General features: G+C 41.0%; 1 protein-coding gene and 1 long non-coding RNA gene across 5 annotated transcripts; one reads left to right on the top strand and one right to left on the bottom strand.

The window, feature by feature from the left end:
- The first annotated feature begins 4,744 nt into the window (after nucleotides 1–4,744).
- Nucleotides 4,745–24,382, top strand: ptger2a (prostaglandin E receptor 2a (subtype EP2)). Of its 4 annotated transcripts, none has more exons than XM_050063467.1 (4): nucleotides 4,745–5,372; nucleotides 5,783–5,973; nucleotides 7,292–8,208; nucleotides 20,036–24,382. In XM_050063467.1, exons 3-4 carry the CDS (start codon nucleotides 7,387–7,389, stop codon nucleotides 20,321–20,323), a joined length of 1,110 nt encoding a protein of 369 aa, XP_049919424.1. In that variant the 5' UTR covers nucleotides 4,745–5,372; nucleotides 5,783–5,973; nucleotides 7,292–7,386; the 3' UTR covers nucleotides 20,324–24,382. The 4 variants fall into 4 exon arrangements, with proteins under 4 accessions (XP_049919424.1, XP_049919426.1, XP_049919427.1 ...); XM_050063469.1 differs by having other exon boundaries at nucleotides 5,912–5,973; XM_050063470.1 differs by having other exon boundaries at nucleotides 5,912–5,969.
- Nucleotides 8,066–20,218, bottom strand: LOC126401911 (uncharacterized). The gene is made up of 3 exons (XR_007571135.1): nucleotides 20,078–20,218; nucleotides 11,465–11,543; nucleotides 8,066–8,202 (listed from the first exon to the last, which is right to left on the bottom strand). It is a non-coding gene; the product is annotated as an uncharacterized LOC126401911 (long non-coding RNA).
- Nucleotides 24,383–26,538: the final 2,156 nt, after the last annotated feature.

Raw genomic sequence — 26,538 nt, forward strand, 5'->3', positions numbered from 1 at the left:
TGTTTGACTGGCCACGTCAGGCATGGCGTCCATTCAGCTGAGCATGTGTTTCACCTGCTGCAGATCAGACTGAGGGCAAAAAGCCCAGATGAATACACTACAAGAGCATTAAATCATAACACTGGGTAATCTAATTAATGGATTCTACACAGTATGACAAAGCAAAACACATTTTTGGATATCTTTAACTCACAGAGGTACTGTGACTCCTTCATTCCTACTGGCAGATCCTGTCAAGCTCCTGGCTGGGAAGTATCTGTGAAACTGCCATCTTCAGGTCTCTCTACAGATGTTCTCCCTCTGACACTCTGTTACTGTGACCACTGAGTTCTTAGTCTCCTCCCTGACTGACACCCATGCTGAGATTGGCTGGATGGCCAGGTTTAGAGTCTTGGTGGTTGAAAATGTCTTCCATTTCACAGTGATGGAGCCCACTGTACTCCTTAAATTCCTGTCCTGATCTATGCCTCAACACAATTTGATTGCAGACATGATGGTGGCACCTAATATACACAGGTGTGGGCCTGTCTGAATAATGTCCAATCAGCCGGCACAGGTGGACATCTATCAAGTTCCAGACTAATCTCGAGGAGAGTCAAATGAACAGGATGCAGTAGGCATTTTTTCACAGGGGACATTTTGAACTGTCACAGATGTAAGGAATGAAATTAATGATGGCTGAATTCTACTTTGTTGCTTTGATCTCAGGGTCCTGGTATCGTGCATTTCCGCTCACTGTCACTGGAACACTTGAATTGAACAGAGCCATCGTTAGTGTTATTGGCCTACATCTGCGCCTACAGATTCTGACAATACATCTACTTCTGAGCTCTCTTCCCCTTCAAAACAAACGGACCGGTTGATTAAAACCAGTAAAAACGCTAAATGAAGCAGTTTCACGTTAAAAAAAGCAGTAATGTTTTTTTTATTCTGTGGTGGGTGACACAAAAATAGGAATGCTCCTATCTGGTTTGTCTGTTCTGGGCTACTGTAGACACAGACACATGATGGTGCAACATTGCAGACTGTGTAGACGAGGACCTGCTCCACTAGGGATTATACAGTACAATAAAGAGAACATTCTTATTATACTGTATTCCATTTCTGCCAGAGTATCTCCCTAAATCCCACACACTGTACCTTTAAAAACAAAAATGTTAATATTATCTATCACATTTCAAGCAAAAAAACCCAACATAATTCTGCTCAATTCTACAGATTTTCATTTGGGATTACTGCTTAAAACTGGAAGAAGAAAAAAATGCAGATTCAATTTAAGTCACTAACACCTGTGCTTTTCCTACCACAACAAGTCAAAATGTCCACTGTGAGAAAGACCTATTTAAAGTGCTATAGCAAACAAAGGCTCCATATCATGTATAAATGCAAAGAGATTCCAGTTTGTTTTTTAAATAATGACAAAAAATATGTTTTTGCCTCATCTTTTTGAGTCACTGTTTGTAGATTTAATTGCAAAAAATTAAATGTAATTACATTTCAATTAAATCAACACAACAACAGAAACGTGCAAAGCCTGCTGCGGTCTGAATACTTTCCATTGTTTTTTTCAGCAAGAGTGCAAAAGTAATCATAAGCTTTACCACAGACAAGTTAAGAATGAGGAAAAAAAAAGAAATGACATTCACAGATGTGACTAAATGTTTCCAAACCAACACACTATAACAGAACATGCTTTCTAGTGTTAATATTCAGCAACACTTGATGCTTGTACTTACTCAGAGCAACCTGTAGGTGGAGGCAGAGGCCAAGCTGAGATCATACACAACAGTTTTTACTTTATTTATTTAGTCTGTAAAAACTCATCATTACAAGTATTACATTCATTCCAAACACCCTCATGTAATCAAATTACAATTATGGATCATAGTGCGCTGAACAAACCACAGCGCATAAAACACAAATTCGATTGTATCTTAATCATTCTAATTTTAAAAGTTTTATAACTGCAGTCTAATCTGATCATGTTTTTTTCTCTCTGGTAATGTTTTCCTGTATTTCAGTGTGTAATTACAGACTGCAGATTGACCGGCTTCATTTGTGACATCAGATATTCACTAAAATCAATGATCTCATCAATGATTCAGACAGGGACCATTAGCAGGCTGGATACACACACACACACACACACACACACACTAATGTATGTGTTTATATACAAGTGATGTGAGAAATAAAGCCTTGCGGTGGGACTTTGTGTGCGTGTGTGTGTGTGTGTGTGTGTGTGAGAGAGAGAGAGAGAGAGAGAGAGAGTAGGACTAACAATACATGCAGCACTTGTCAGCACTTTAGCCCTCAACAAAGGCTGTTTACCAGCAGAGCAGACCATAGGATTTGTGGATTAAGACTTTGATCAATAATTGAATTGCTTCTAAATAAAGGCCACAGACAGACGGCGAGGATCCCCACTTAGTATCCCCACCATAGTATTTCCCATCATCATCATCTGAATCAGTATCTACTTTAGGGTCGATCAGCGCATTTTAAAAGTCTGGATTCTTAGATAATTGAACTTATACACACTTGCTGTCTGGCATTGCTTTGGTAGGAATGGGAAGGAAATGACACCACTGTGGTCGGGCTCATCACAGGAGGGGACGAGGCAGTCTGAAAAGATGAGGTCCAGCAACTGGCAGCGTGGAGTTAGGCCAACAATCTGCTGCTGAACACCACAAAAACCAAGGAGGTCATCATAGACTTCCAAAGGATAAGAGCTTACCACGCCCCTCTCTACATCAACAGGGATCATGTAGAGAGGGGCAGTTTACATCTCAGAGGAGCTCTCCTGGCCCATGAAAACACAGACGGTGCCGAAGAGGGCCCGACAGTGACTGTACTTTCTGAGAATTCTCAGGGAAAAAATAAACTAGATCAGAAGCTGATGGTGACTTTTTATCGCTCCACAATCGAGAGCATACTCACGTACTGCATTACGCCATGGTATGCTGGGAGTTCGGCTGCAGACAGAAAGGCTCTGCAGAGGGTCATAAACACAGCCCAGGGGATCATTGGCTGCTCTCTGCCCTCCTTGGAGGAGATGTCCTGCTCCCACTGCCTCAGTAGGTCAAGATCTATCCTCAATGACTCCTCCTACCCAGCACATCATCTGTTTGACCTGACGCCCTCAGGCAGGCGTTACAGGTCACTAAAAGCCTATACCTCCAGACTAAAACAAACAATACTTATGTGCAATATCTACACTGTGCAATACTTTTAAGCACTGTATAGGACAGGAAATGAGAAGAGATGGCAGTAAAGGAAAGGAAATAAAACAAGGAAATGTCAGGAAAGGAAAGGAATAAAAAGGGAAAAAAGAAAGAAAAAGCAAGGAAACAAGAGGAAAGTAAGACAAGGGAAAGGAAATGTGGCCTCAGTGAGGGCAGAGGACAAGGTAAAAGAGGCCTCGGCTGCGTGAGGAAACAAATATAGAGCAAGGGCAAAAGGACACAGAGCGAGAAATGAATGGAAAGATTAACCTTCAAAAACAAAGAGAGAGGAAGAGAAGCAACAAGGTTAGAGAGGCATGAAGGAGGAATACTGTGTCTGCCCAGTGCTGTCAAAACTAAAAATAAACGAGTCAGGCTGTAAACTGTAACCCCGTACCGTGTATGAAATACTGCATGTTCGTTGTGCCATAAATTCAACACTTCACCAGCTGAAGCACTTCAGGGGTTTAGCAATATTGAAATGTCTGACGTCATTCTGGAGAGGGAAAGAAATGTGCAGAGCGACTGTCAACCGAAAGAGAGCGAGACAAAGTCAGAGAGGAAGCAGTGATGGTATAATGGCAATACGTTACAATTAAGGACTCATTAATGGGGCTGAAAAAGCACTCAAGTGCTTTTAGCATACTTCACAGCCCATTTTAGCATCCTGTTAGGCATTTATTCTTTTCTTAAAATGGGCGAAATAGTGCAATTACAATAACATTTTAATGCAATATGGAATTTTTGAAAGCTTCTTCGCTAAAAATGCACAGAAGCTGCATTATGCCTATATGGTTGATGTCATCCTCGCTGCATAAAATTATCTGTATCCACCTGAAAAAAATTAAAAAGCATGGCACAGCCCTGAAAAGCAAAACAAACAAATGTGGGACTGTTATATTGGATTGGAGACATGCTGGTTGTATCACTGGTTCATCACGCACACAGATAGAAAGACACTTACATTTATTCCGATGGGAAATTAAGGCCTCAAATCCATGTGCATGGGAGGAAACCCAGGAGAACAACACGCCATCTCCACACATAAAGACACAGGAAACCAAACATACATCTTTCACACTGGAATGCTTTGAGCGCTCCACTCACTGGGGAGGAAAAAGGACACGACCATACAGTACGTCCACATATTTCCACCCACACATTTTATTCCCAAAATATCACATTTTTCTTGTTGTTGTTAATAATATTTGCAGGCCGGCACAGTTGCAGTGTCTGTGTGCTGCATAATTCAAGATGAACACCTCCATTTTGTTATTATTCAAAATACGCATATGGAGGTAGAACTTGCGGTTGTGCAGATATCTATTGTTCAGTATGTGAGAGGTTTACACAACAGTAGTTTCCCCAAAAATCATGTCATTTGTGCTGAAACAATCGCTCGAATACAATTAGTTGTTTAAAAGGAAATTAAGTGGATGGTTGATTACTTGTTTGAAGTATTAATTAAAAAAAGCAAAAAGAAGTTCTCCAGTGGGCAGATTTGCTGTTTTAACGCTGTTTCATATGATTTAATATAATATTTTAGCATTTTGTACTGTTGTTTTCCACTAAATTCTTGCATTCTATCAATTAAATCCTTAATTAATCGTTAACTATATTTAACATTGTTTTGTGACTGTGCACAGTTCTTAATATGCGTACGCCTTCTTAAAAGCTGAATATTTTAATATTTAGAAAGTGACCAGGAGATTTTAGATCTTTGCGGCACCTTGTTTAAAACTGAAAAGTATCAAATATGTATTAAATGGTAGGCTATACATATCATTCCCTATATATATAAATATATGAATACAGGGGTATTTCTCAGCTTAACACTAAGGTAAATGATATTATCCAGTAGCTCTTGAAGGAAAGGCTTTTCATCCAGCTCCAGCCTGCATGCACGGGGTGGGTGTACCCATTCCGCGTGACGTCACCACATCATTCCCTGTACCCCGGGCCCATTCATCCCTACCTCACCACAGTGCCGCGCGCCTCGCCTTCTCCACACCTCACCTTTAAACCGGGGCGGCTTTTTAAGTGAAACAAAAGATAAATTAGGATTCATTTCTGTATTTGCGCGACCCAGCCTGGACTGTAACACACGGAAATAACCGTCCACACTACAGGGAACACTTTAGGAAATAGGTGAGAACTTAATTATTTGGATTGTTTCACGCGGATGTGACAGTTGTTGCCTCGCAATGTTTTCTCACACGGAGCGAACGTAGAGCGAAACTCCATTTAAAAAAGTCTAAACTGTAAAATTTCCTTGCTGTTAAAGAAAAAGGCTCTTGCTCTGAGAGCTGGACGTAAATTATTTTGTAAGTCTGTAGTCAATCTTCAATTCGGCACAAATTGTATACACCCAGCAGCACCTTTATGTACATAAAATCCAACTTTGACAAGTTACTTCGCCTGTTGACTCACTCAGCCAGCACGCTGTGTGCGCCTGTGCAAACCGGACTCTTTTAATAAAAAAGTACCTTAATTTTCTCACGTCTAATTGTACGGTATTATCCGGCTTATATTGCACGTGACGCAAAATCTGCGTTCAGCTTCCACAGAACACATCCAGCCATTCACGGTCCCAACACCTGGACACATCTGTCAGAGCTCTCCTTTGGGTTCTGGGGCAGTCTACCTGCATTTCCACAATTTTTCTGCATCTGTTTTGACGGTTTCAGTGTCACTTGGAGGAGCAGGCATCACCAGAGGTGACACGTTGTGCCCTGGACAAAGCAAGTAGGTGAGTCACTATCTGGTCGTCACACACCCAGTGAAGGCACACACACTCACAGATGTGGGCTGATATGTATGGTGATAATTTCTAGTCAGAGAACACTCATATCACCCATGAGGGGCTCCACATTTTTCTGAGTAAGCCCACAGCTGCATAGATAGATAGATAGATAGTGTGAAACAACATGATCCTCGTGCAATATTTCTTAATGATTCAGCACATCTGGTAATGTGAGCAGACAGTTCCGTGTTAAAACTTGGACCGCAGCTATTGAACCTCCAGCCTGTCAGCTGATATCTGTTAGCTGGTGAGAAAGAAGAGGAACAACTTGGGGTTTCACAATTCCAAAAACTTATACTGGAGCAGGGTTCAAGCTGTGGAATTTTTTTATTATATGCAAAATGTTCCCTTTTATGAGAAGAGGAAGATGTTCTCTCTTTTCTGTGTACATATGGGGTAAGCTCAGTTAGACAAAGATTTGCAAGCATTAAATTAGAGTGGTGTGTATAGTCGACATTGTTGACACTGAGTCAAAACAGAGTCTCAAAGGGAGACTGGAAAACATCCCTGACAAATGATGTTGGGTCTCCTTGGGACAATGAGTGGCTAGTAAACAAATGTTAGTGTTATTTTTAAAGTTAAGACTGTAACATTGCACTCATATGCAGCTTTCTCTGCAGTTCATTCACAATTAAATTTTTATGGCAGCCAAAATCGTGTGTTTGATGCACAGGCAGATTGGTTGTTGCCAAATTATTGGCTGTGACTGAAAGATTTTTGGTTAAATTTTGGTTAGCTTTGGACACAGGGAGGGTCAGGCAGAGGATCAGAGTCTAATAATTATGAGAAATGGATAAATATTTGTGGGCCTATGATATAAAACGCAGTAAACAAATATTGAGGTTAACACAACTAACAGAATGGCATGTGATTAAGTTGCTATGACGAGCGCAAATAAATACACCGGAGCAGGAGGACACACCTGCTGTTCCTGGTGTGCCGGTCAGCTGCAACAGCACAGGTGAGAGAGTTATGTATAAGAACGGGAATGTGTGCTGCTGTTGCTCTGCAGTTGTAGGGTATGTGAATGGAAACACATCCAACATCACCCAGACATCTGGACGAGGAAAAAACAACTTGGAGGCCAGCTCCTTAACCCCCGCTACTTTCTAGCAGCCTCTGGACTAATTATTAGATAGTTTTCTATTAATTTAATAGAAATTAATAGATTATCAGAATAGTTGCAGATTCATCTTCTGACAATCGACTGATTGTTACAGCTCTAGATCTCTGAGTTTTTCTGTCTTCCTTTCTGTTTAAACAGGTATGGCTGCAGACAACTTTTTAAGGACACGTTTTTAACCTCTTTTTGAAGCAGAGACACATTTTCCAGTTAAACACAGCCAGTTTTCAGCCACAATGACTTCAGACTACGACCCCTGCCACAGCAAGGAGTCCATCGACGGGACAAAGAGCCCGCTGATCAGTGCCATCATGTTCGCAGCAGGCATCTTCGGCAACGTGGCTGCCCTGGTGATACTGGAAATCCGGCGACGTAGAGACACAAGGACCGGGAACACGTGGCGGCGTTCCTTGTTTCAGATCCTCATCACATCGCTAGTGGTCACGGACCTGGCGGGAACCTGCCTGATCAGTCCGCTGGTGCAGCTGTCGTATTCACGCAACACTACCTTGGTGGCGATGTCGCCTAAATCACACAGCGTGTGTTGGTACTTTGGTGTCAGCATGACCTTCTTCAGCCTGGCCACCATGTCACTTCTCTTCTCTATGGCACTAGAGAGGTGTTTTGCTATTGGGTACCCCTACCTGTACAACCGGCACGTCACCAAGAAATGTGCCTACATCACAATCCCGTTGGTGTTTCTATTATGTATGTTATTCTGTCTCCTCCCTTTTGCGGGATTTGGTAAATATGTACAATACTGCCCTGGAACGTGGTGCTTCATTGACATGAACCCTAAGGGGAAGGTGGACCGGGCCTACGCCACCCTGTACGCCACTCTTATGCTAGTGCTGGTGCTGGCTATAGTGGCGTGCAATGGGTTTGTGGTATACCAGCTGTTCAGGATGTACCAGCGTCGGAGGAGGAACGGCTCGGTGATGGCAGGCACCAGATCCAACAGCGAACGCAGGGCGACGTCTATGGCTGAGGAGGTGGAGCATCTTATCCTGCTCGTCTTCATGACCATCATCTTCATCATCTGCACACTGCCCCTGGTGGTAAGATGAAAGCCAATATCACACATGCATGCTTTACTGCCTTGCCGTTATTTAAAAATAAACACTTATGCACAGTTTTAAGTTGAGTAAAGGTGACTAGTGACTGCTGACCTTGCGTTAACTGACTTATTTGGGATTCATCAGCTCAATTGGTCAGCTGGTCGATACAGTCAGAGCATAAATTGATTTAAGTTCCATGATGCTGTGAGTGAACAGCTCCTGAGGGACTGACAGTGTTTTACCTAACATTGATGCACCGGGGTCACAACATATCTTCATCTACTGTTAGGCACCCCCCAACCCCACCGCCAGCAAAACAATCTGGAAGTATATGCATTTTCAGATTGAACAGTTTAAGGACTCCCTGAGAGGAACTGCCCACTCAGGGAGTCCTTAATCAAGAACGAAATATCTTCAAGGACTTTTTGTTCTGTTTGCTTTTGCAACAACAATAGGAACGCTGACATGATGTGCTATAAGCCGACCAGCAGTTGGTACGGCAATGTCACTTTTGCTTTGACTAGTTGTATTTCCACCGTCACATATGCTCAGCAAAGCCTGGATGTCACTGTCGGTTCATTTGTCATTTTCATCTGCTTTTTTTTTGTTACGAGCTGTAAGACGTGAAAACGTCTGTACCAACTGTCATAGACTTAGGTCACTAATGGTTCCTCTTGTGCTTGGAGATTACCCACTTTGGAATAGGAGCTAAAAACAGCATTCTAAGAACTACGATTGCTCCTGGTTCTTGCGGTGTGGACACAACAAAAAAAGGGTTCCTCTGGTTGGAAAACGCCTCACATTACAGTCACATACTGCTTGACTTCACAGGTTGATAGGGAGCTAAATAAATATGGTTGATTTAATACCGTCTTGTTCTAAATTGAACGTCTTGCACAAAAAAAGTCTGTGCATCAGGTGTCTTGAAATTGGGCTATTTTCTTCCACCCACTAGGGTGGGTTTATCATTTCCTTTTACAGCTTTGAACCATACGCCAGCTAACTACAAAAACAACAATCTTATCTAAAGCATGTCAAAATGTTATGCACCCAGATATAGATCTGTGTTTAGCTGTGTCTCCGCACACTTGTGGCTTTTTGTGCACATGCAGCGTTTTATAAATAATACAATAGACTATGAGCTGTTTTGATGCCAGGTTGTAGACAGGAAGCGCTGTATCGGTGCCATTAATAGCGAGTCGGACTCAGCTGCTTATTGTGATGCTGTCAACTTGTTTCAGTTCATAGAGTTTAAAAGAAAATAAAAATCACAATATTATTATTACTACTGTCATAAATAGATAAGGTGCCCGTTTCAATGGGCTTTTCAGTCCATTGAAACTGTTAAAGTCAAAAGACAAACTAGAGAAACTATTTTTTTTTTAAAGAAAACAATATATGCTTTTTCAGGGGGAGAGTCTAATCACTGAAATCATTTTAGCGAGGGGAGTTTACGGAGCACTTTTAGCATCATTAGCAAGGAAGACGATACAAACAGCAGACTTTCCATACAGTAAACTGCATAATTGTACATGTCCTTTGAAGAATTCTGGATTTGATCAGTTAATGTCATCAGGAAGCAATTTGGACAGAGGCCATTATGAGGAGATCTGTTTTCGAAACTGTAATTATAAATTTGGTCTAAAATGTAGCAACAAGAAGAAGAAAAAACATCTGTGACTGATGACTAATTGGGGGATGGACCTAATAACCATTTACCATGCCTGTTACATGAGCTGCAATCACATTTTAATAAGATCGACCCCATGGCAGCAGAATAGCCACTGAAACCCTGTGTCCAGTACATTAAATGAATTACACACAGGGGATGTATAAAGTGATAACACATGTGAACAGCAGCCAGGAACCTTTTCAGATGTCCTGGTTGCAAACAGTCTTTAGCTTCTGCTTGACATCAAACCTGCTGTTGGGTACCATACACTGAAAAGGCCAGTGAAAACCAGTTTTGACAGATGGCCAGTTGATACTGGAGACAAATACAATAAGAAAAATAAGGAAGTAAGGATGGATGGATGGATTCAACCCACAAATGACTCATCATCCAGTGATTCGCCATTTTGTTGATCTCAGTATGACTTCTGGGCATTCTGTTTGTAACCACCTCACTTCTGCGAGTGTCACATTGGATTCTCAACGCTAAATCAATAATTTTCCCAGCAGTGTATGATAATGTGCACTTTATTAGAGACAGCACTAATGAAAGTGCTATCTCATGCGCTGCTGCGTCTCAGCTGTGGGCTCAAATGCAGAGTCATAACCTTCATCTCTGCAATGGCCGGCCTATTCTGCATCACATTTAATTTAATAGCATCATTAACAGTACAAACACAGAGCGCTGACCATTAAATGAGCTCTGTGTTGTCACAAAACAAGCTTTGAAGAGTCTGCCTTAACACAGTCAGTGGAGTCTCAGTTAGGCAGCAGTTTAATTTCAGTAAATTAAGTATATTTTGACACTTAAAAACATGTGTGCAAGTAATCCTTTAACCCTACTAAAGGCAGAGTTAAAGCTATTAAACTTTATACAAAGTGGGCACCGTCTGTATAATAGATCCCTCCATGTGATAGTGTTTGTAATGGATTATATGAGGATTAACTTGGATCCACAAATTAGCACCTACAGCCAGTAGCTGCCTTATGGTGCCACAAAGTGCTTGAAATCTAAGAGGCACAATCAGATACTGTTTGTCAGTAAGCGAGGGTCAGTTGTACTTAATGATGTAATCAACTTTTATTTCCACTCCCTCCTATTGTGGCGAGGGAAATCAATTTGCCAGACCACTGCTGCCTAAACGGAGAAGTTGAAAACATTCAGCATATCCACAGGGCGTTTACAGAAAACTGTCAGTGATGAGTACAGTGCATAGTAAACATGCCTCCAGATGATCTGCTGAAAACATCATATTACTTAGTTCGTTGGTCGAGTTGGGTGCTTGGGTGCTGTGCATTCACTCAGCCCCTCCTTGCCCCGCCCTCTCTCTGTCTGTCTCTGCTCATCTGACCACAAATGAGACAAGAATTAGGAGGTTAGCCACCCCACAGTCCCTCCGCCTCAGTCCCTGCTGCTGTGGACTGCCTTCCTGGGAGGAAAGCAGCTCAGAGACAGCCTGAATTTGGCAAACATAAATACCCCAGCACCAGGTGTCACAGTGGGTTGGTGGCTAGTGGCAGCACCAGGTCTATCCTGTGTAACAAAAGCAGCATATCTGGCGGGGAGTCGGGGCTATCCAGTCACCTGGAGCTGGGGTTTGCGCTGGCTGGATTCGGGGGTCCTTCTTCGAAACTGCCGCCCACTCTTCTATTGGCGAGGTGATCTGTAGCAACAGAAAGTGAAGCAGAGGACACACTGTCATTCGTGGCTCTAGAATGTTAGCTCCATAAACAGGAACATGAAGCCACAGACGTCGGCCTGCGGCTCCAGTTAGCAGGGGGCTAAAGTATTAGCAACATCTCTGAAACACTTTGCCAATATATTTTCTTGGGTTTATTGTCAGACTCTATTCTGAAACGTCCATCCTCCTTTTTTGGGTTGCCCCGCAGTGTTGGCAGTTGTTGCCAACGCTGGAATAGCAGCTTTCTCTGCAGGACCATCAAATCAGGCTTTCACTGAAGGGACATGCATGCACGTCTGCATTTGTAGAACAGCCAATAGGAATGCCCTCTGGCCGAGATGACCTATGATATCTAAAATCTCCCGTCACGGACTAAATCTTTTAAAGACTGAAAATAGAGCCAAAAGGGGTGAAGAGGTCTAGTTTTCTCTCAGACCACTTGGATGACTATATGTTATGGATGCAAGTCTATTTTAAGATTTTTGCCCAGTGACACCCAAATAAAACCACCTACCCTAGCTTTAAAAGAGATGGTTTATTAAATTGTCCTCCGCTGTACATTGTGTACCAGATGTAGACTACTGAAGGCAGGTAAAGGACACTGGTATCAGCTTACTACATTGGCTTTCTTAACTACCTCATCAGGAAGCTGAGTAAAATAGATGACTCGGGTACAGGGACATTAAATAAGGACAGACAGTAAGAAAGGAACAGGACAGAAGATAAGATTGAAAGAGAATCAGATTAGGTTACAGCAGATACTCTCTTGTGGTATCAGCAGATTGTTCTTTAATGTTTGCTTTGACATGTGTTATTATTTGGTCTAAATTGTAATTGACAGCAACCCTAAATTAGTGTTATTTAGGGGACATAAATCTTAGGCTCAGGCTGATAATGCTTGATGCAATATCTCTGTGGACAGAATATTTAATATCATTTAAATTCCAACAGCCACACAGGCAGTTAACCAGTTGTTAACCAGTATCTACGTTACTCTGGCTAACGAGTTTCCACTTCCCGATGGAAGCTAGTTAGCCTTGCTTGTTAGCATCCACTTTTGGAGTTAAATACAACTTGATGATGGGTTCTCCTAAATACTGAGTGGTGTAAACGGACAGATACACATGCGGACTTGATGAAAAGGGGGGGAAACACCTTATCATTTAGCTGTCCACTGATTACAAGTCAGTACATTAGCCCTTTTATCCATTAGGTTGTATATGTACATCTTGATGTCTGCTGTGTCCAGCTATTAGCCTGTCTTACCTCTATATCAGATATCCAGTGATGGTAACTAGGACTTTCACCACTGCAGGCAGAAGTCATCACAACATTAATGTCAGCCATAAATGATTAATTTATCTTATAATGGGACTCCGGTGTCATTCCTACTGGTGAATCACTTGTGGCTGTCGCATTTGTCTCTCCTCTTGTTCCATCTGTAGTTTCCTCTCATCCTCCATCTCTCCTCTCTTATCTTTCCTTTCCTCCTCTGGGGCGGCAATAGCTCAGTCCATAGGGATCTGGGTTGGGAACAGGAGGGTCGCCAGCTCAAGTCCCCATCCAGACCAAATATGGAGTGTGGACTGGTAGCTGGAGTGGCACCAGTTTGACGGCAGGTCACTGCCGAGGTGCCCTTGAGTAAGGCACTGAACTCCCAACTTCCCAGGGCGCCTGTCCATTGGCAACCCCTCACTCTGACATCTCTCAATTTAATGCATCTATGGCTCCTGTTTGTGCATGTGTGTGTATTTTGGGCCTGTGTACTTATGACATCAGATTGAAAAAATTAAATTACCCTCCAGGGATTAATAAAGTACATCTTCTTCATCTTCTTCTTCTGTAGCTCCTCTCCTCTCCTCTCCTCTCCTCTCCTCATATTTCCCCAGAATGGCCACATTAACTTAGTGGCAGACATTTCCATTCATTGCCCTGCAGGAAGACCTAGAAAACCTTTTAACCATATTTCATTGGAACTGCGCACTAAGTGATGATGCAGAGGGGGATGTGGTCTCTTATTTTCAAGGAGCATCTACGCTCACGTAGAATTACCTTTCCTGTTTTCTTCTTTATAATGTAGATAAAGGTAAAAACATCTCTGCGGATAGCAGCTGTTCAGTGTTCAGGTGATGGTCTATCCTTAATGTGTTGTAGTGCCTGAGCAGGGCATTGTCTATGACCTCAGTGGCCTCTTCAAAGATTCTTTTACAGAAGTGATGTCTGTGAATGTGTTGGTGGGAACAAACTTGTCACTTAACACCTCTGAAAAGTGTTCTCGCTACTTGCTGCAGTTTGGACTTAGATTATCACAGATAATCACAGAATTCATCAGCTGATAAAATCTGCCAGTGAAGGAAACAGGACACGTGTAGCGGTAGAATGGAAAGCTCGACAGACGCAAGAGGTTTTTTATATTTGCTTTGTGGTCACGTTTGCCAAAGCGACACATTACAGTGAGGCTGCAACAACTAATCGTTTAAATCGATTTAAACTTTTGGGTCTCTATCATATGATGCACGGAAAACGCTGTAGCAACGTCTCCTAAGGTCACGTGATGACTTAAAGGAAATTAAGCCATCTGGTTTGTCTCCAAAGTAAGCTTTTTCAGTTGTACAGGAATCAAAAACTTACTTTGGACTGTCTCTGACTAATGGCTGGAAATATTTCCACAACTCCATAACGTTATGTTATACTCAAGCAGATTCGTGTCTGTTTTGACCAACAATTGGATCAACGTAGCCGCTGAGCCCCTGATATTAATCCATCACAAAACTGAGAGAAAACAGATGGAAGGTATTTCTATTTGCTGCATTTGTTTTGAAACTGTAATCATATATTTTTTTCACCAAAACAGACACACAGCTAACACTAATTTGCCGAAATTAGGTCGGAAAGACACTGGAGTATAATGTGACGTATTTCATGCTATTAGTAAGACGCTTGCTAAAGTGAATCCAATTTAAATATATATTACATCTCTAAATAAAATACTGGAAATAACAATATTTAGCTTTTATTTTTTTTAGCCGATTAACAATCAAAGTATAAATCGATTATCAAAGTAGCTGTAAGTTGCAGCCTCACATTCAAGCATACTAAACAATACTACAAATTCATTATTTATTAAGAGCCTTATATAAACACTCAGGGGTGTCCATGCAGCAATATGATACCACAGTCTGAGGTCAGGATAACAGACACACACACACACACACACACACATACATATGTGCACACACAGCAAGATCATATTGCATTTCTCTGCTGTGCCCTCTGTTCAGTTGAAACTTGGGGCTGATAATGTGTTTGTGTCTGTGTGATGTGCCTCTGGTTATCTGTGATTGCATTAAAGACTGAAAAGGCCAGACAAAAGCCTTCTGGCACAGAGAGACATTGATGGAGAGATAGACACAGTGTAGAGAACACTGACAACATCACATTTGAATACAGTGACGGAGTTTAAATGGTGCAGCTGCAGGTTCCAAACGCATTGATTATGGAGGCATGTTTGCCTTCTCATGACAACTGAGGTCCTAGGCCTGATTTGAAACCATGAAACTACAATCACATGTGATGTATTTTTGGCAGTAGAGTGAACAGGACGCTTCATTCAGTTAACTCTCAATAAATTGTTCAAATTAAATCTCCTAACTCCATACACCACCTTTTAGGGACGGCTTAATATCACTGTCTCATGTTCAATACTGATAGCAATAACGCAACCTTGAGTATCTGCTGATACCGATACAAATCTGATAGCATCTTTTTCCCTCTCTGAAACAATTACGCTGTTAATAATACATATACATGGATGCAATTGCTTGTCCTAGCCATTTCAAAAGCATTAAGCTCAAACTGTGAAACATACATATTCTGCTCGCCTAAAGGAAAAAATACATAGCCTATAAAGGTAGACAGCGCAAGCTCTACAGTAACTCTACTGTTTAAATGACACATGCTCCTAATCTGTGTCTATCATCATGTGACAGTTCTTTACAGCATGGTTTGTCATTTGTCATCATGTTTCTTTTCCTGAACCTAACCTAAATAACTTTACTTGCCAAAGCCTAACCTACATAACTTCAAGTTAAGTATGTAACGTCAGTCGTGAGGCACTATTTCGTTAGATGTGGTTGTATGAGGATGTGTTGGGGTGCAGACAAGCATGCGCCTTTGAAATTGGATCTTTGAACATTCTCTTGCATTAAATCTAATGAAAAACAGCCAGAAGCGGAGATTAAGAGAGATTGTCACCTCTTACTTGCATAGTTGCTCAGCGCTTGTTTTAAATTTTGACCTTGAAAATGAAACTCAAAGTGAAGACAGTGTTTTTTTTCCTTCTGAGCATCAACCCCTCACAGACACTTCACATAAACACTTTTGTTACGCTTCCTGTTGATGCTGAGAAAGCAGAAGAAAATGGGCTCACAGTGAGAGTTGGATTTAACGGCTGAGCCCAGCTAAACAAAAAAAATCTGTCTCCGCACGCACATACGATCTTTCGCCTACTTTGTTTTGGTCCCACACACATGGCAAGGCCTGGCACTAATCACAGTAATGATCTCATGTGGTTTTGTTTAAAATGACATTGGGGTAGCGTGGAGTTTTTCAACACTTAGAGAAAAAACAGCACACCTCAATTGTTTTATGTATGAACTGTATACAGGTTTTGTTGTTGCAGTGAGATAACTTTCCCTGAATTAGTCGTTTAACAACATTTCCCTGCTGCAATTGAGAAAATCTGCAGAAGCGAGTTTTTAAGAGCTAACAGCTGCTAATGTGCCCTTAAGCACGACTCTTAAGTGGCTTCTACAGCTGTGTAGTTAGCTGGGAAGGCAGCTGTTGTCTTCATAGCAACAATTTAGTCACTAGGTTGTCGGACGAAGCAACAGGAAGCTGCCCTAATGAGATTGGCGTGACAATGTTGGTCCAACCACTGCCATCTTAGGAAATTGGCTGCTTTTATAGGAGTCAAATCTGATTCAGTACAAAAAACAGATGAGAAATTGGAGAGAAAAGAGTGGGTGTGAGGCAGAGCTGAAGACATAAAGTGGATTGAATGGAAAATGTCACAGGGAGGAATAAGAGAAGCAGCGCTGTGTTGGTGAATAGACTGACTTCATAACCTCGAAGGTCAACTTTCCTTTCACATTTGACTGGATATTGTTCCTCTCAGACCTCCAGAGAGATCAGCAGCAGGAATTTCTGAACCTGTGAACTAGTCATAGCTTCCATGGATTGTAATAATGTGCTGGCTCTCAACTTTGTGGCCATCATCCCAGTGAGTTTACTGCTTTTCACTTTGGCCAGTCATTGCAGAAGCTGATTTCACGGCCATATTTAAACCATAGACAGGAAATAATGAATGCAATCAGCTGCTCATTCTTGGCTGTGATGGTGCTACTAAAAACAGCTGTATTCAAATGCTGTTTTTATTTGAAAAGGTCAAAGACTGTAATACAGCTACTAATGATCAGCTGCCCAAGAACACAAATCACAACAATGTGTGTGTGTGTGTGTGTGTGTGTGTGTGTGTGTGTGTGTGTGTAATATAGTGTTGATTTTAATCTTCCTTTAAAAGGCTAACGGCTGCACATATTCATCATTTCACAAGACAGGCAATCATTATCATTCTGCTCTACGAAGCCAAAACCCAGTGACCATATTCGGTCAAAATAAAAATAATAAATAACAGTAAAATAAGTCAGTCAGTTTCATTTGTTAGTGATGGAGTTCGGTGCTCTGCTGTGCTAACGAAAGTCTGGAGATGATGAAGTATCCACAAAAACTTTCACCTTTGCCTTCCTGTTCTTCAGTTAACATTCTTTCTGAAACATAATGGGGCTGTGGTTAAAGCTGGGGTAGGCAGTTTGATATTGGCGTCACTGGGCAAAAATCCCATAATAACCTTTCAGGGTATTTTAATTCAAGAGGACTAAGAGAAAACTCGATCTTGGCACTTCCTGTTGGCTCTGTTTTCAGGCTTTGGAAAAACTAGCCCATGACAGGAGACTACCGCCAATCACAAGTCATTTCATAAAGAGGGCAAAAACAATTTGTCAAAAAATACTGGGTGAACAAATTATGGCTGAATCTATTTATAGTACTGTCCCTGGTGATGACAGTGGTGTTCGAGGTAATGACAGTACAAAGACAGTGATAATGAAAACAATCCGTCTTTCACAGCCAAGACTCTTTGATTATCTGTGTATCTTAGTGTGTAAACTAACACAGCTACATATCAGCCTGGGAAATTTTATTTGGTTTGGTCTCAGCATTGAACATCTGCCGCTCAGCCTCTCAAAGCAAACAAAATGATGCTGGCGAGAGTAATTCAAATATCCTGAACGAGAGCACCACTCCATTCTCTGCAAACATCCTGTGTATTCTGGGATTAATGATAGTGCTTTCTGCATGTACGAGGATGACATTAGAGAGCGTGCTTTTTGCTGTGCGTTTTACAACATTTATATGCAAGTTAGTTTGAGCAAACACATTGAGACTAAAACCCGAAGGACACACTCACTTAAGTGATCTCTGTGAGGAGTCTTTGTGGTTGTGAGATTCTGGTAACTGACATGTATGCGTTCCCTGAGCAGGGCTGCATGATGCCATTATTCACTGATTTTAGGGACAAGATATTTTTCATTGCGCTTTCACGTTTAAATAAACAGAGCCCTGCTTCTGCTTCCATGTTGTGCTGCATTCCTGGTAATCTACAAATATTTACATTAAAATAAGACTGGTCCTCATTCACAGTGCATCTCCTGGAAGGACAGTATAAATAAAACTTTACATGCAAAATTAAATCAACGAGCACTGCTTTCACTTTCACGTTGCACTACATTCCTGCTCATTAAATCTTTGCATCAGATTAAGACTTTAAACGAGGTTCTTCTTCAGCTCAACTCAGTGCATCTCCGAGAAGCAAAATATAAATACAAGTGTTTGTTGGACACGTGTCTTTTGCCTAATGGGATGCGACTGCATTGGCTATTCCAGTCTGTCTTTGGAAACTGGATGAGTACGGTGATACTATATTGCTGTTGTGGATGTCTGAGGTTACGCTGGGTAAGGACGGGTATTCAGTGAGGTGGAAGTTGCGGCGTTCCTCCTCTTGCCTTTCATGCTTTATGATACTGCAGTTTGTGGTGCTATTTTCAGATGGTTTAACAAGTTAAATGTGTTGCTCTGCAGCGCAGGCACAAGTCTCATGCACCAAAATAGAGGAACTAGTTTCTCACCTTCTGATCTAGTCATATGATGTCTGTTTCACCTGTCTTCTCTCTGTTGTATATCATTTTTCGACACATTTTTTCACAAGTTGCTGTTGTGTGCATGACAGCTGCCATGGCTGTTAGTTAAGGAAGCTTGATTTGATATGCAGCACTTTTGTCAATCATGTTCATCTAATTATGGTAAGCCAAAATGGTGATCAAAATTAAAATTTGATAAAACGTGCAGCCCTATCCCTTGGCGACAATACAAAAAAAAAGGTATATTAGCCCAACAATACTTTGATCATAATTTACAGGGCTGCAAGGAAATATAAATAGACATGAGAGCTAAATTGTAATTATGTTACTTTGCAGAAAATTATCTTGAATGTTGTCAAACATCTGCATTTTCGCATCCCAACATGCTATCCCTGTAGTTACCCATGCAAAAAAAAAAGAACAAAAAAAATTTCGTAAAAAATATGATTCAGGTCAGATTTATATATATGAGCCGTGACACCACCTGTGTCAGGAGCTGTAATAATTAAAATAGGAGCGTGTTTGTGATGTCAGACTCGCTTGAGATGGATGACTGAAAAAGCAGCTGTAACCCCTCCGAGGCTGACAAGCTGTTAGACTCATTTTTAATTCATTATGTAACCGCAATGAAGTACAGACCAAATAAAGGTACGTTTTCTGTTAAGTTTCTTTTTTTTTCTCATCCACTCTCACACGTGCATTCTTTCTTTCTGTAATGTTTTAATATCAAGGCTTCTTTGTATGTTTGGAGGATAGATAGAGAGAGATCATGACCAGGAGGCATGTGAAAATGAAAGCAGGTGACTGGTTGATGCTTTGTCTATTTTCATCTTCCAATGTGCATACTTATCTCGAGTTGAGAGCAGTTTACAGTTTTACTGAGAGGAACAGAAACAAAGAAAAGGTCATTGACAAGGTCATGACATTTAAGACTCTAAACATGCATGATGAATATCAGCTTGGCATTTTAACTGATAGGTGGTTTCAATTTCTATGTCAGGTTGTCCTACTGCCCCCATAAACTGGTCCCAGGCTTCATGTGTTACAGCTGCTATAGATGGTTTAGTATAGGATTTAAAGCAGAATGTTATCTAGGATGTGTCTGTCTGTGTGTTTGTCATGGATGGTGTTAGTCGTGGGATTATACCGTGGCAGCCAATTTAACACAGTCTCTTTTCCCTCTCCCCGCCTCTTCCTTCCTCTCTATCTATCTCTCAGATCCGGGTTTACATCAACTCTATAATGCAAGTGGACGCTCACCGCCTGGACCTGATCGCCCTGCGCTTCATCTCTGTTAACTCCATCATCGACCCCTGGGTCTTTATCCTCCTCTCCCCCAGCGTGCTGCACTTTTGCTGGGCCTTGGTGTGCCGTGGCCCCCTGGAACACACCAGGGGTTCCTTTTTTAAATCATCGATAGCCAAAGAGAATTCTCCGGCCAACCTGGAGCTGTCTCGTCCCACGTTGGAGTACACTGAGAATTTTCACACTGTGGAGGATCTATGACCATAACAGTACTTTCTTATTTCATATTCATATTTATTGGACACCGGACTGGACAGTATGCTCTTCGTTGGCCACAACATCCCTCCCACGTGGCTGGTGTGTCTTATCTATTTTATGAATGTGTTTCCGTTAGATAATGGCCCCGTCTGCCTAACTGACACACACTTTAACCAGTTCTATCAGCTGGTGGCTGCCTCTTGCCATTTACTGGGTCTTTCCATCAACTCCTTGCATTTCAGCTAAGTGTATGCATGTTGAATGCATACTGACTTCTCCACAGCTTTACGTTAAGTGTAAAAGCTCAACACTTTGTCTCCTTTGCTGCTTGTATTTTCAGTTATTCAAAGAAAAGGCTGCTGATGGGAGCTGGAGAAAGAAAGAGACTTCATTCAGGTTTTGTGATGATCTCGAAAAGACAAACTGCACTTGTGCTTTTGTCTACACTGTATTAAAAAAGAGATGTTCAGTTGGAAGAAGATGTTCATGAAAGGAGATGTGACAGAATGCAACATACTGAAGATATTCATCTATCAAAGAAGGAGGTAACCAGTGACTTGAAGCCTTCTCTGATTCAAATGCTGCTTTCCAAACAGTTATTACTGGGCCTGGGAATGGTGAGCCCAGTGAGATGTCACATACAGGCATGAACCACAAACATTAGAGGAATACTTTACCAGCAAAATGACTATTTGTAGCCTATATCGATTTCTCATTGTGTATTTGAATTTGTGAAGAAGTGCTCCTTGATTGTGCCTAAGCACGCGCATGCGTACGAGTATAAGGTAACGTGATGACTAATTGACATACAAATGGTAATTTGCAGGTGAAGCATTCCTTAAACATGTAGTTGTATAGAGCACAGTCAAGGAAAGTCCTACAGAGTCGGTAAAAGGTTAAGTAAACCAGAATAAACTTAATGGCATGCCTACAAAAAATAACCACAATCAAATCAGTTGATGCTCCTGAAAGAAGACAGGGCCTCATTCACCAATATTTTCTTGAATTTGTTCTTAAGAAAGGTCCCAAGAAAAGTCTACATTCGATTCATGACGTATCCTTAAACCCTACTGTTCGCACCGGTGTTCTTGCAATGATGAATCCCACTGAATCAGAAGAAGCATGTGCCAGTTGATCATAATTAGCATAGGTAAACGCCATGAGACTGCAGGGCTGTGTGCACAGAGAAACTGCAGAAGGACAGGAAAAGTTTAGAGAAGTAAGTCAGGAGTGCCAAACCCAAAGTCTGAAGATGCGTGGGATGCTTAAAATACGTGTTAAATCAACCACCTGATCCGCGAACCTCAAACTTTATGCATTGTAAAAGCACAACTGTCAGGAGTTAGGACGGACATTAGTGCCACAGTGCTTTCCAAGCTGTGTATGTGTGTGTTTTTGAGTTAGAGAGAGGGGGAGAAGGTGACAGGTGGTCCATTTCACGCAATGTTTGTGTTACTCAGAGTGCTGCTTTTTCACTTTTTGTCCTGCCTGCCCAAACCAACTGATATTTTCAAGCATGATCATTAATCATTTATTTCTAGGAGGCATGATTCCCATTAACTGATATGAAAAGTGTTAGTGAAGCCGAATGTTTATTTTAAAAGACCATAATGCTTTGTAAAAAATAATTTAAAAACATTATAAATTGTAAAAATATCACTGTAAATTAAATGCTATATTATTATACAACTGTAGAATGAAAGAAAATGCAATCATTTCACAAACATGTCAGCGCAAAATGTGAGTAAGAGTGCTCTTGAGTGTAAGTAAGTAAATCCCAAATACAGAAACATTGGTGAAAACTGCATAAGTGGGTTTTGGTGAATGAGGCCCACAGTTTGTGAAGTATGTAAAATTTAATGTCACAGATTGTTAGAAGGGCCTTTTGTTGCAACAGTAAAACAAAGTGGTGCCTTTTAACGCCACGTGTACCTGTCTGACGCAAACCTAGATATAATCTAGACATGAGGCACGTTCACACAAGTGCAAACGAGAACTCAGATATTTGATATGAAATATGCGGGGCATGACTTTCTCTTTCGAACACTTCATCTTGAGAACATTATCTCATCCCCTCTGAGCTTCTTCACTGATGACTTTAACCCCTGCTCTGCTTTGGTAACCTTCCCCCTCAAACACCTACTAGATTCCTGCTGGAAAGGTTAAAGGCCAACAAGCCTGAGGACACTCAAAACTTCACTCAGGGAGTGGGTGGGAGAGTGATAAACACAGAAGAGGTCATGCTGATTATATATACTCATTTATACAGACATGTACATTATGTAGCATATAACATAATATTATATCACAACGGTATTTTATAAAATGTTCTTCGTTTGAGACTGCAGTTACCTTTTGACTTGAAAACTTCTGCTTCTTATATAACCAAGTAGCAGCAGAGAGTAAATATTCTGGTATAATCCGGCTATAATTGTGATGCTTATGTATGACAAATGAATGATAGCACACAGTTGTAGCAAATGATGGTACTTTTTAAAGAGCAAACTACCTCTTTTAATGACAAACAATTCTCAGAACACTTTTACAGATCAGGTTCTCTCTTTGTTAATTATTATTAACTGGAGGTTATTCTTTCTTCGAAATGAAAGGTGTTAGCTTAGCCTGAATCCATGGGCAGTGACGTGAGTATTGAGCCTCTACGTTGTTGATATAAATTGTCTGTTACCCTTTAAAAAGTACCATGTTTTGTTTTCAATTCGTGTCATATATCAGTTCTCAGTTGGTAGACGAACTCGCTTGCGTTTGATTTTCTCTTGGCAGGTACTTTGTTCTGTCACGTCGCCTTAAAGTTATTTGGAAACTATGAAAACAGCTCCCTTTATTTTTATCCATCAACTTTCCGACTGAAGTGCCATTTGAACTGCATAAGTTTTACGAGGGAACATACTGAAATGTTATTTTTGGTGGATGTGTGTCTCTCAAGAAGACCACCATTGTTATGGGACTGAGGACATCCACTTAAAATGCCACTAATAGCCCAGATGGAAAACGTCCTGATTTCAGTCTCTGATTACAGCCTCGCGCTGATTGTTCAAACATGTTCAACTACCGACTGAAGCGAAACCAGAAAATGCCGGTTTGCCTTCACACCACCGATGTAACACGTCATTACTTTATAATGATGTCAGCTCTGTCTGACTTGTTGAAATTAGATGACCACTGAGTTTCCTGTTTCCATTTTTTTTATGTTGTCAGACTGGTTAAAGTAACACATGATGGATTCATACTGGGTAAAGTTACACAACACCATGGGGACTTGTAAGCATTACAGCATCTCTTCCTTTCAAATGAATCAAATTCAAACACGGCTCAAGTGTCTGACAAAAAAAAAATAAGCTACTACAGATTTTTATGTGATCTCTGGTCATAAATCTCTTGAAATAGAAAAACATTCAAACTCAAGTGACTGGGGTTATGCAACAGCAGGGGTCCAGTTCAAACTGGGAGTCCTCCAAGTGTGTAAAATGTGAGAAAACAAGAAGTTCTCAATTGAGGATGCCAGAGTACTTGTGAGCATCAGGTAAACATTGGGGCTGTAAGCCTTTGTGTGTGTGTGTGTGTGTGTGTGTGTGTGAGCAGTGATGATCTTGTTTGGTTCGTGTGTTGTGAGAACAGCAGTTTATTGCCTCCGTAGGTCTGCTGTTGGTTCTGAGCTCAGCATCAAAATGTTCAGTGTTTACCACAGTGTGTTACTACTTCCTGTGGGCTCGATGTGTGAGTTAAGCCTCTGTGTGCATGCCCTTGCTTTTTCCTGTTGTTTTTATGTATGTTTTTTTATGTCCATGTGCCGAAGATAGGTAAAAGATTGTGTATATGTGCATGGCAATGTGTGTGTGTGTGTGTGTGTGTGTGTGTGTGTGTGTGTGTGTGTGTGTGTGTGTGTGTGTGTGTGTGACAGACAGCACTGAAATGTAAAGATGTCAGAATGCTAACTACCTGGATGTCTTGTCCTCTGTAATTATAAGGTACTGTAGATAAAACTGAATGCACTGAGTGTGTATGTGTGTGTTTTATGGCTTGTTTAAATAAACATCTCATCCACCACAAATTCTGTCTGACCTGCTTTGTAACCCTGCTCCTCTACACACACACTGATTGTGGATGGGTTCCAGATGTGAGGAATGCAGGCGACTCTTTCTCTTAGACGTGTGTTTCAGTTTCTGTGTGTCTGTTTTAATGAACTTTCCCTCCACGTCGCTTTAAGACTTGTTTACAGTGTGTTTTCAATCATTTGAGCACAATGTATTTCTGTGGTTTAAGCAAAGTAGGCCAATGTGTAGAAGGTGAGCAATGACCGCAACAGCCTATGTGGTCTTTGACGACAAATCATAGACAATATGTGCAAACAGGAAGTCAAGAACGGTCTTGTGACTGAGCTGAGTTGCTTTGCTTCCAGCCACAGTTTTATGATCTTAAGTGTGTTCATTGTTCTGGTGTCTTTTCTTCATAAGTCAGTTACAGGTCAGTGATATAAGCTGCTTTCTTAAAAGTCTTCAGTCTGCGTTACAAAAATGCATCTTGGCCAAGCAGTTAGTCTCATCGCTAAAACTGAGTCAAACCACCAAACACTTGACATGTCTTAAATCAAGCTTATTCAACCGTAACACTGGAAACAATTCTTACTCAGGACGCATACACTGGCTCACCTGACCTTAAAAACACTCACAACAGGAAGCATTACATAGTTGATCAACTTCTATCTTGTTAAGTTTTGTTTTCCCAGTTCAATTACTTCATACAAAATTCTTCAGATTTCATCTACACATTCTTGTCCATAGTTTGACATGAACATTGCATGTCTTGTGTGCTAGTTTTGATGTCACAGAATCATGCCTCTATGTTTCATGTGTTACTGTAAACTGATTTACTGGGAACACAAAGAAACTTTCCACCTTCAGCAGATGGATGTGAAAGCAGCTTTCAAGTCTCACATGCATCATTCTGCACAGTGAAGCTCCAACATCCAAGTAATCAAAAATTTGCAAATGAGTAATTACTGTAAGACTTACCGAATTGTCTGGTTACTGGATTATCCAAAAGCAGACACTCATTTAGTCAGTTTAAGGGTTTCTTATTTAATATCCAGAGTAACTTCTATATCACAGTATCAGTATTGCAACTTTGGGAAAATGTGGTCACTGAATGCATTTTGTGTAAAAGCAATATACAATAAAACATGGTTCATAGTTTGGTTCATGCAGACTTCATTATCGCTGACTATCTGATGATGGAATATAAATAGTTTCTGTCAAATCAAAACACCTAAAATGATATTTTAAAACTGCACTTGCACTTTTGCTTGATAAAAGAAATAAAAGGTGAGCAACTGACGTCTCTATCACTATCTTGGACTCTTAGATATGTCACAAATGAAGCTCAGTCACTCACTCTCATTTCATTTACAGATCTCTCTGCCTCATTCCAGCCTCTACTCTGTCAGCTGACGTTATGCGTCACTCTCAGTGATCCTACCAGATTTTGCTACGATCTTCCTGAGCCAATCATATCGCTGCTGTCAAATATAAAACCATTCTCCTGTCTGCTGCTGTCAGTTGTCATTTCATGTTCACGATCAGAGTAAAGATGTTGAACAACTATGAATACATTTTTCACGTGTGAACAGATACAGCATCTTACTTTTTGCAGTAATATTCACTTTTTCCTGTCATTACTGACAGAAGTTGCCACAGACTTCACACCACCGCTTCTCAGAGTCATAACCTGTAACTCTATATAAAAGCACAGACATCACACCCACACTTCCAGTCAGTCCAACTTTGTCTTTTATCTTCAGATCTTGACTCTGAGTAAGAGCGGGAACTGCCAGTAGCCAAAGCAGCATGATTATCCACAATATTGATGGATCAAAATCTAAACAAATAGTTTCAGTCTAAACTGTAGAGGTGTAGTTCATATAAAGTTCAATATTCAGACATTAAAGCATGTTTCATCTTTATCAGTTTTGTGGAAAAGCTTGCCTGATATTGCACAGGTGTTCGTTTTATCTCATGATCTGACTTGACAGTAAACGGGAAACCCACAAGCTGAAGTTAGGGACTGTCTCAAAAGTGCATGAAAACAGTCAGGAGGACTTCACAGATTTTTGTCAACAGCCTTCTCATTGTTTGTCATAAACAAATGACTGACTTTGTTTTTATCTTGAACTCCACCTGCTGCATGCACAACTTCCATTTTTT

The sequence above is a fragment of the Epinephelus moara genome, chromosome 15, assembly GCF_006386435.1.
Source record: "Epinephelus moara isolate mb chromosome 15, YSFRI_EMoa_1.0, whole genome shotgun sequence".
Lineage (NCBI taxonomy): Eukaryota > Metazoa > Chordata > Actinopteri > Perciformes > Serranidae > Epinephelus > Epinephelus moara.

Coding starts and splice junctions, on each gene's coding strand:
- ptger2a (XM_050063467.1), top strand. CDS start 7,387: ATGACTTCAGACTACGACCCCTGCCACAGCAAGGAGTCCATCGACGGG. Junction 8,209..20,035: donor TCTGCACACTGCCCCTGGTG/GTAAGATGAAAG, acceptor TCTATCTCTCAG/ATCCGGGTTTACATCAACTC.